The sequence below is a fragment of the Mastomys coucha genome, unplaced genomic scaffold (assembly GCF_008632895.1).
Source record: "Mastomys coucha isolate ucsf_1 unplaced genomic scaffold, UCSF_Mcou_1 pScaffold14, whole genome shotgun sequence".
NCBI classification, from domain to species: domain Eukaryota; kingdom Metazoa; phylum Chordata; class Mammalia; order Rodentia; family Muridae; genus Mastomys; species Mastomys coucha.
In genome coordinates this window covers 97,122,169-97,133,127 of record NW_022196896.1, presented here as the reverse complement: position 1 = coordinate 97,133,127, position 10,959 = coordinate 97,122,169, and the positions used below count along the sequence as shown (strand labels likewise).

At 42.9% G+C, this 10,959-nt stretch overlaps 1 protein-coding gene across 3 annotated transcripts in view; it reads left to right on the top strand.

Moving 5' to 3' along the window:
* Positions 1–844: 844 nt before the first annotated feature.
* Positions 845–10,959, top strand: part of Bard1 (BRCA1 associated RING domain 1) — a 79,539-nt gene continuing 69,424 nt past the window's right edge. For 2 of the 3 annotated variants that reach the window (XM_031367851.1, XM_031367850.1), the window contains exon 1: positions 845–1,131. In XM_031367851.1, coding sequence (XP_031223711.1) covers positions 992–1,131 — 140 coding nt within the window. In that variant the 5' untranslated portion in view covers positions 845–991. Of the gene's footprint in view, positions 1,132–9,471; positions 9,544–10,959 lie in introns of all 3 variants that reach the window. The other variant, XM_031367852.1, reaches the window with a different exon arrangement.

The window sequence follows — 10,959 nt, the reverse complement described above, 5'->3', positions numbered from 1 at the left end:
ACCAGGCTGGCCTTGAACTCAGAAATACACCTGCTCCCCTCCCCCGACTGGAGTGCCCATTCCAGGCCTTTGGACCTTTAGAGTTTAGCCAGAGTAGTGCCAAGACTAATTTTGTGTTTGGTAAAGTTTTGGGTATCTTTAGTGAGGTTAAGGATGGGAGGCAATCTAGGCCAATCTGTGGATTCCAGTTAAGAAGACTGTAGCAACAACTTTGGGGTAAACAGCAGCAGCTGGGGCAAGTTAAGCAGAGACAGAGAAATAAAAGGGGCTATGCAAGAATGTGTTGATGGGAGGAAGCTGTGGAGACGGTGTGCTGCGCGTAAGCTGAAACTTAGTATTTAGCGGGTTCTTAAATCCTACGGCAAGGAGAAAAAGAAAACTTTCTTATATAAAGGATAGCACTTTTATTGTCACGGGAAAAGCTTTTCCAAGTTCAACAGTGGCGAGAATGCCACGCTTTGCGGGCAGCTTCAGCGACGCGTCCCTGAGGCTACGGGAGTTTCAAAATCCAACATCCGGGTAAATAAACTTTTTCTGCAAGATGGGGGTGGGGAAAATGAAATCCGTGGGGAGCCCCGCCTTTTTGAAGGCGTGGCCTTGAGGCCCGGCCGCTCCAGTTTCCCTCTCCGGAAGTTTGAGCGCCTTACGTCCGGCCTCCTAGGGCTTGAGTCGTGACCTCTAACCCGCGCCTCCTCAACCCCGCGCCCAAGCACTTTGGTTTCCTCAGTCCCGCCTCCAAACTCCCGTGGGCGTGGCCTCTCAAGCCTTGCCCCTCCATTGCCGGAACTCTGACCGGGTTACTAAAGCCCCGCCCCCAAACTTTGAAGGCGTGGCCTCAGACCCCGCCCCTCCGCCTCTGGGAACTTTACCGCGTTCCTGCCGCCCGCCCGAGAGGGTCCCGCGGGTTCTGAAACTCCGCGCGCAGCGGGGTCGGGCGGTGACCAGCCGGGTGCGGCGCTCAAGTCCACCTGACTGCCCCACCGCCGCGGGAATGCCGCGCCGGACGCCGAGGGTCTGCTCTGGGAACAAGCCTCCTCCCGTGCCCGCCATGGAGCCGGCTACCGACGGGCTCTGGGCCCACAGCCGCGCGGCGCTTGCCCGCCTGGAGAAGCTGCTGCGCTGCTCCCGCTGGTAAGGACGGGCCTTAGCGACCTCGTGTCGTCTGCCCCCTACGTGGTGTCCCACTCCTGTGTTTTCTGAGTTGGCTTCCCCGTCACCTGCGGCAAAGAGGATTCAAACGGCCCTTTTCGAATTTTCGCGGGAGAACGACCTTGGGGGGCGTGGCTCAGAGCTCAGCTCGCCGGTCCCGCCTTGAAGGCGACGCTCGGGGCTGGGCGGGGCTCAGGCTTCTGGGGTCTTGGAGTTCGAGGCTCTGGGAAGGTGGTCCCCGGTTGATGGGCACGGCAGCCCCTGTGAGGTTGACCTTTTGGTTCTTTCTCTAGGAGCAGGCTCGGCGTGGGGAATGGGGGGCTAGGGACCTGGTTACGGGTAGTTTGGCGTTGGCAGTTAGATGAGCAACGCAGTTTTTCTTTAGTTTGATGGAAAGATGTATGGCCCTGGACCACTGATCCTCCAACACGCCCTCTCACTCAAGGATTTTTATTCAGTCCGAAATGCACTCCCGAGTGGTGCTTTCTTACCTGTAGCTGTTTATCGTGTACTACCCAGGAAGTGCCTTTCTTTTCCCTTTTTTCTCTTTGGCAGTAGCGAACGTTGAACTTTTAGTCTTTAGCACTCAGTTACTACAAATACACTGTCAACTGCAACCTTTTAAAAAAAGTTAATCAACAAACTTTTATTATTATTATTATTATTATTATTATTATTATTATTATTATTATTACTGGTTTTTCGAGACAGGGTTCTTCAGTGTAGCCCTGGCTGTCCTGGAACTCTGTAGACCAGGCTGGCCTCAAACTCAGAAATCCGCCTGTCTCTGCCTCCTCCCTAGTGCTGAGGTTAAAGGCGTGCGCCACCACTGCCCGGCCCGCACTTAAATTATTACTTACAAAATTTTAATATTTGAAACAGTGGCATTATACTTCTTAGAAGAGTGGCTATTTTGTTAGCATGAAGACGTTCTGAGCTCTGCTTGTGTTTTCTAAAGCATATGGATTGTCCTGGGTATAGACATCGGAAACTCAACTTCTAGTGGCAGTAGCAGAAGCCAGTGATGACTCACACTTGCAATCAGCGGTTCTCAACTTGTGGGTCGCGACCATTGGGAAACACATTTCCCATGGTCTTAGGGACTGAGATCCTGCTTAGTAGCAAAATTACAGTTATGAAGTAGCAAAGAAAAGAAGTTTATGGTTAGGGTCACCACAGGGTCAGGGAAGGTTGAGACCCACCCACTGCTTTAAATAGTTGAACCAAAGTTAGACTCCCGAATGGAAACAGCCTTCCACTTAGAGTGTCAGACCACATGAGTTCAGCTTCCAGCCACATCTTTGGTCTTCCCTGTCCTCAGTAATAATGATTCTTCTCTCATTCATGTATTCATTTGCTAATACTACACTTTGATAGTAAACATTTATTGAATACATACCAAACAGTGTCCCAAGTATGGAGAACTCATTTATGAGCAAAACTCACTTCCCATGTTTCTGTCACTCTGCCTCAGGGGTCCCAAACGTTCTTTTTTTTGGGGGGTGGGGGAAGAAAAAAATTAAATACATGTAAATTGTTTCCTGTGGTGATTATCCAAAATGGTCACAAAAAGGAGTATGAAAAAATGATTTAGTCTGCTTGCTCAATCATTTGGAAGAGACTGGTAAAGTATATGAATAATCTATAGATTGTCCTAAAATTAAACAACCAGTTTCCCTTTTTATCAACTGCCAACTCTTCTTTTAAACTAAGTGAGCTTACTCTAAGAATCAAGGGCCTGAAGATAGTAGTAATTAGGCCCAGACTTTAATATGTCACATCCATTTGTCCAGAGAATGTGGGATTTCTGTGGTTTTTTTATTATTTTTTTCAGTTTATGAATCTCTGCTAGATGAACATATTTTAACTGTTAGAGGATATAATCTCATATAGGACTTTGAATTAATTTTCCCTATGATGTGTCAATAAATATTACTTAGGTTTTTCAGTCACAAGTCATCTCTATCTTCCTTCTTTAAAAAGGTTAGAAGGCTGGGAGTGGGTGGCTCATGCCCTCACTCAGCTTTCTGGAGGCAGTTACAATCAGATGCCTTTCTGAGTTTTTAACCAGCCTAGTCTACATTGAGTTCCTGGCTTGCAGGACTATGTCATGAGACCTAGTCTCAAAAACCAAACCAAACCAAAGATAAAAAAAAAATGTTCTTCAGAGTGCTGTGGGAAAGCAGGCTGTTTTGGCTTGATTTGGACCAGAGGCAACAACTTCCCAAACTTTCTCCTTTTATTTTTCTGTTGATACAGCAGATTGCTCTGTAGCCTAGGTTAGCCTGGAACATATTGTGTCCTGCCGTCTTTAAATTAAGTGACCTCCTGCTGTAGTGCCCTTAGCACTAGGATTACAGAAGTAGGGCACCATGTCCAGCCTCAGACTCAGTTTTAACAAAGCAAACTTAAGTTTAAAGAACCTTTGGATATACGGGTTTGCAGTGCACAGGAAATGATTTAGATCATATGGAAACTGCTTTTCTTTCCTGGCTTTGGTGTCTGTCAAGCTCTTTCTACCTGTCCCCTCCTGCTTGCTAGAAGAGAGCAAGCAACGCTGGTGGGTCTGCTGCTTGCTTCAGCTCGTTGTCACCCAGAGTGTCATGTTATTTGAAATCGTGTATGTCCTTTCACCATGCTTCAGAGTTCTCCCCAGTATGCTGCTGATTACCCCGATTACCCTCACATTCAGCTTGCAGCTGTCATCTCTCTGGTGTTCCCAGCTGTCACCTGTCTTGTGTAGCACTTTGGATCTGTTTTGTAGCGAGCATGGCTTGCTCTTGCAGTGGATTGGCTATGTTACAGGGCATCCTTTCCTGACCTTTTAACATGACTCTGGCTTCAAGGTGAGGCTGGTGAAGTGTTGAAGAGGCCAGATGTGACACTGACAATAGGGCCAAGCCTCACAACCAAATAGAAGTTATTTAAAGATTAGGGGAAAGGAAGCTGGAAGACCTTATTATTTGAGAGGCTGGCAGAAAGCAGAGAACTAAAGGAAGCAGGAAATGCAGATAGGAGTTGCCCTGTTGTGCATCCGGGTGTCCTGTGGTGCTGTTTTGTGAAATTAATTAGGTACTTCTTTCTTGGCATATTTTTGGAGCAAGGAGGGTGGGGCTTTTTATACTAATTTTATTTTGTGCTTTTTATATCGCTTTAGAGAAGATTAAGAAACAATCATAACTTTGGAGATAGTTGGTTTTTTCAAAATATCCGTGTTATTTAAAAGACAAATTCATTTTATATGTGTATATATACATATATAAACTTAAAGCACCTGAACAGTATGCATATATATGTGTATATGTATATATGTGTATATACACACAAACATGTAAATGCATAATGTGTGTGTGCTTTAAGTTTGGGATCCTCCTGCCTCAGCCTTGTGAGTGCTGGGACCACAGCACTATATATGGTTTCTAGGGGTTGGGGAGGTTGCTTGGTGGTTAAAGTGTTTGCAGTATGAACACTTGAACAAACAGCGTGAGGATCTGAATTCGGATCCCCAGCGTCTATGTAAAAGTGGGGCTGCTGTGCCCTTCTGTAAGCCCATTGTGGGGGTTTAGGGGAGACAGGTAGGTCTCGGGCTTGCTGGTCAGCAGTCAGGCTGAAATGGTTATCTCCAGGTTAAGTAAAAGACTGTCTCAAAAACGGGTGAAATGATTGAGGGTCATATTCTTCATTAGCCTCTGGCCTCTGTATGTACCCATACACGCATATACTGCACATGCATCCATCTTGCGTACAAGTATACAGACAAAGATGGATAGACACCTGCCACTGCATTCCAGCCAGTTTCAGATCCTGGGTCAGGGTTACTACTCTTTGTTCACTTCATTGTTTTCTAAGTGTTAATAAAATTGCCCTTTGTTATGTATGGATGTTCTTAAAATAAAGCACAGATTTCCTGACTCCAAGCATTTAGCTTTTGCCTTTCTTTAGGAGTTTTGACTCTTCAGATTAATTCTTACAGGCCAGTGATCCTTAAGTAGGATGATTGCTCCCTCTGGTTTGCTATGGCACTGGTTGGTTATTCATTAGAACAAGAAATCACTTAGGCATAGAAGTGGCAATGCATTTTCTCCCTGTAAGGCATATATGCTCAATTTTAAGGAGTATAAAGGATACACAGTTCAGGGTAAGTCATGAAGTAGTCCCAGGAGATGTGGAGGGAACAACGTTGCTTTGGCTCAGTATGGTGGAGCAAAGTCCTTGGGCTTTGCAGTTACACCTTTGAGATGTGGGTAAATTTTTATTAATAGAACCACATTAGCAAATGACTAAGGTAGGAATGGTAGAATAAATAAACAGAGAATGAGTTAGGTGGTCTAAGACTTAAAACCAGTTAGATCTTGAGGGATAAGTAGCCTAAAAACAAAGTTATTATTTATTATTAAGTAAAGTTTATTTATTAGTTTACATAATTGTTGTTCTAGTTTGCTTCCCTGTTGCTGTGATTAACACCATAATCAAAAGCTATTTGGGTTGAAAGGATTTATACTTTAGTTTGTTTCTAGGAAAGGGTCACTGAGGGAGACCAGGGTAGGAACTCAAGACAGGAAGCTAGAAGTAGGAACTGTAGCAGAAACTATGGAATACTGCTTGCTCTCTAACCAGAGCTCAGCAGACTTAACTTATCCAGCCCAGGCCCAGCTGCCTAGGGAGGGTGCTGCCCATAGTGGCCTCGGCTCTACATCAGTTGTCAGCACAGCCAATCTGATAAGGCAGCTTTTCATTTGAAGTTCCCTTGACCCAAGTAACTCTAGGTTGTTTCTAATTGACAGTTAAAATAAAAATAAAAATAAAAATAAAAGAACTAGCACAGTTAACTTCCTAAGGAAGGCTATTCATAAGACTTTCCTGAAATCTGGTGTCCTTAGCTATTAAATGATGAATATAAATGAATTGGCTTGGGGCTGGCGAGATGGCTTAGAGGGTAAGAGCACTGTCTGCTCTTCCGAAGGTCCTCAGTTCAATTCCCAGCAAACCACATGGTGACTCACAGCCATCCGTAATGAGATCTGACGCCCTCTTCTGGAGTGTCTGAAGACAGCTCCAGTGTACTTAAATATAATAAATAAATAAATCTTAAAAACAAATGAATTGGCTTTTAAAGTTGTCTCCAATATTCAGACTTCATAACTATTAGCATTGTTACAATTTTCAATAAAAAGTAATGTATATGTAAAAGAGGGACACAGATTGTTAGTGTCCATATATCCTCCAGTTTAGAATTTCTTTATTCATGGAATTTATTTATATGCCACGTATTTGCTTGATGTCTACCTCCTTCAGCTGTGGTGTAGTTCTCATAAAGACAGGCTCACATTTTTAGCCACAGTGCCAGATACAATGTTTCCAAGTGTTAAAATAATGAATGAAAAAATTTAGGTCAAGTATGTCCCAGCTTCAAAGTGGTGATGCTGAGATGACCTACTTAAAGTCACCAAGAGCACAAAGAGAATACTGCATTGGTTTCTAGTGTTAATTACCAATACTGAACGGTGGTTAAGGCCTCAAGGCAGATGTACATGTAGGTCAGTCTGACTTCTGAGAGTCAGAACTACCATATATGCAGTCCCATTATGGGTGAAGGCCCAGCTGGTGTATATAGGGATTGTGACTTCTACAGAAATTTGTCAAACACAAGGGACACCTTTTATTGTATTTAATTTTAAGACAGGGTCTCATTATGTTGCTCAGGTTGGTCTCAAACTCCCAGATTCTCTCTCTTTAGCCTCCCTGGTGCTGGGTTTGCCCCTGTGTGCTACTGAGCACAGCTGGATGCCTTTATACCAAGGATGAATTTGAAGGTATTACTTGTAAGCAAGTCTGGGCTCATAGGGTTCTAGAGAATGACAATGGATATCTGAAAGTTACTTGCATGTGACTGAAGCCTGTTTTTAGGAATGAGAAGGGAAGAAAGGAATGCTTAGGTGTGTGAGCCTTGAAATTCAGAATGGCAGGTGAAAAGGATGAAGCTCTAAAAGATAGAAGAGCAGTTGCTTAGATGTTTTACTTTGGAGGAAAGGGAATAGAAGACAGACTCAACACTGGTCACATCTACATGATAGTCATTGGGGCTTCTATAGCAGATTCTCCTAGGATACGATCTACTGTAATTAGTCATTACTAGAATTCTGTTATGCATTTACTTTTGGAATAATTGTCTCATTCGACATTTGCTGACACTAAGCAATTAAATACAAATTTAAACTTTTCCCTTGTGATTTATCTGAATCTGACATATAAAATAGTCACAGAGAGACTCTGGCCAGGGAAGCAGATTATCATATAATCTTGCTCAGCCATTATCAGAGCAGTTTCTTTCTGCAGCAGATAGGAACAAATACAGAGACCCACACAGCTAGATCACTCAGTTCTATATAGGATGTCTCCATCAAATCTCTCCCCTTAGGGCTCAGAGAACCCTATGAAAGAGGAAGTGGAGGGGATGGAGGACACCAAGAAACAAGGCCTTTTAAATTAACATAAGCAAAGCTTATGAACTCAGAGACTAGATAGAGCAGCATTCACAGGGCCTACACTGGTCTGTACCAGGTCCTTTGTTTGTATACTATGGCTTCCAGTTTAGTGTTTTTTATTGTGGGATTCCTGGATGCAAGCAAGTGGTGTCTTCATCTGTAATTGTTCCTTGTTCCTTGGGCACTGTTCCTTCTGTTTGTTTTGTCTATCCCGATACATTAGTTTTTGTTTTTAGTGTACTTCATTATCATCCTTAAAAGCCTGTTTGTCTCTAATGAGAGACTTTAGAAAGGGGGAATCTGGATGACAAGGGAGGTGGGAAGAACTGGGAGGAGTAGAGGGAGGGAAACCATAATCAGGACATATTATGTGAGAAATAAAATCTCTTGAATAAAAAGGAAAAAATAGTCACAAAGAATAAATAGAAAGCTTAGTTGGATATGATGGTTCATGTCTGTGATCACAGAACTGGGTAGAAGAAGCAGGAGCATTATGAGTTGAGGTTAACCTGAACCTACCTATCTCTCTCTTTCTCTCTCTCTCTCTCTCTCTCTCTCTCTCTCTCTCTCTCTCTCTCTCTCTCTCTCTCTCTCTCTCACACACACACACACACACACACACACACACACACACACACAACCAAACATAAAGCCCAAACCAAATGAATAAGGTATTACTCATTTACCTTTTCTCTCATTCTCTTAAAGGGAAATGTAACAAGTTGCTTAATTAGCTTGGGAAGTTTGTGCAATTTCATGTTAAACACACTCATCTGTAACTTAAAAATACCTTGAGGATACCTTACAATGTAAGAGCACAGGAGTCCTTGTTCCATCTAATATTAACTAGCAGTTGGTACCTCTTGGGAGTTTAGGAGAGCCATTTAGTTAAATATTTCTGCTTCATTAGTATAATCTAAATTGAATTCAGTTTTCCTTTGTAAAGAAAATGTTATCAGTAGGTGTGCTGGCTAGTTTTATGTCAAGTTGACAAACTAGAATTATCTGAAAGGAGAGAGAACCTCAGTTGAGAAAACACCTGGCTGTGGGGTTGGAGAGATGGGTCAGAGGTTAAGAGCATTGAATACTCTTCCTGAGGTCCTGAGTTGAATTCCCAGCAACCACATAGTGACTCACCACCATCTATAATGGGATCTGATGTCCTCTTCTGTCTTGCCGGCATACATGCAAATACACACACACACACAAACATCTTAAAAAAATATCTCGCTGTAAGACATTTATTTTCTTAGTGATTGATGGGGAGGGCCAAGCTCATTGTGGGCAGTGCCATCCTAGAGCTGGTGGTTCTGGGTTCTATAAGAAAGCAGGCTGAGCAAGCCATGGGGAGCAAGCTACTAAGTAGCACCCCTCCATGTCCTCTGCGTCAGCTCCTGCCTCCAGGATCCTGCCCTTTTTTCATGTTCTAACTTCTTTGGTGATGAACAGCAATGTGTGAGTGTAAGCAGAATAAACCCTTTCCTCCCCAGCTTGTGTTTTGGTCATGGTGTGGCAATAGAAACCCCTGACTAAGACAGTAGGATTGTTTTAGAATTGTTTTCACTGTTTAGTTTGTTTGTAAGTTATAATGCACTGGTCTTTGCAAATCTACTACACAGAAAAGTGTAGTTAAGAGAGTTGTAAAGCTGATTTTTTTTTAAAGATGTGGAGTTTTTAAATATCTTTAAAAAGGAAGGGTCTTTTCTGCTTTTTTTAAAGTATATTTAAAATATCATAGAAAATAAAGTAAGAGTAGAGTATAAATGCTAATATAAATGAAATTTTGCACGGTCGTTCATTTACCTCATCCACTAACGGTTATTTTGATGCATGCTAGGTGGATAAAAGGGGTCGAAGAACTCAAAAACTATTTTCAAGTCTCATATGGAAGGAAATGAGAATCTGGAAGGTAAAATAAAAAGTCTTTGTTTCAGCATTAAATTCCATAGCCCCAATTAGGTGCCATTACTGTCCTTTGGTATATTAGAACATCTTATATCTTCCTTAAGTCTTATGTCATTTTGCTTATGTTGGGGTCCAGGAATTGCCTCACAAACCCCACGAACACTGATCTCAGATAGGGATAGTTCATTGAGCATATGCCCCAAGACTGAATGACCAGGGCCACAGTCCAGATTCCAGAACTGAATTAAAATTCTGTAGGATTTTTAAGCCTGAGATCTATAAACATCTGAGCCAAGTTATTCCACCAGTCAGGGTTTAGGGATAGGGGATTTTTTTTAAAGAAAATATCTTTGTTGTACATTTATGCTCCTTCCATTGTTTGGGGTATTCAATTGTGGCAGGGGACTTGCCTTGTCTAATATTCTTGTCTTAACTTATCTACTAGGGTGGGACTTGTCTTACTTGCTAACCAGGATGTCAGTTACCCATGTTCATGTCTTTTTCTGCCAAGTAGGAGGTCCGTTCCCAGGGAGGTCTTATCAAATTTTACTCGACCACTACTCAAAATGAAAGTCTTATTCCCACTAGTTTCTTACATTGGTGCAGGTGTCTCCAGGTCCATCCCAGGGGCAGCTCATACCGTAAAAGATTATACACAGGTGCAGGAAGTGCTGCTGAGTTGCTGGTTTGGGTCTGAGCTTATTGTGGGTAACTATACAAAGCAGTTTAGAACATAACAGACTATGTAATCAACTTGGGCATGAGAAAGTTTTCTAATAATAGCAGAAACAACACATGAGAAAGTTTTCTTATTAGTAACAGAACAACATGGCAGGCTAGCCAGGGAACAGTTAACCTAGGTATTATCATTTTATGTAGGCCTTAACATTTCATTTAGGCCTTAATATTTTATCTAGGCCTTAACAGTTTATATAATACCCCACTTGATTCTAAAAAGCCCCTTAGGAAAGAATGAGCCAGCTTAGTGTCCTTCATGTGCCTGGTAATTGCATCAAGTTCTGGGATGGAACTGAAATCCAAGAAGTCCTCTGCTTATTTGTTTACTAGTGTCATTTTATTATGTTCCCTGTATAGTGTTTGGGTAGTGTGTCAAGTGGGTCAGGCCTTCGTATTTATTGTGTAGAAGGAAGTGTGGTCTATCTAGGCTTGGAGAACAGGCCAGGCAAAGCTGTGGGGCAGGAGCTGGGTGGATGGAGGCTAAGTAGGATTTGTCACAGACACTGGCCCAACCATAGCAGAGCTCTGCTGAGGAGCAACAAAAAGGGTCACACTGCATGACTTTACTGTTACCAGATTCTGCAGGAGTAAAAATGTTCACTTTGGCTGGGTGGTGGTGGCGCACGCCTTTAATCCCAGCACTTGGGAGGCAGAGGCTGGCAGATTTCTGAGTTCGAGGCCA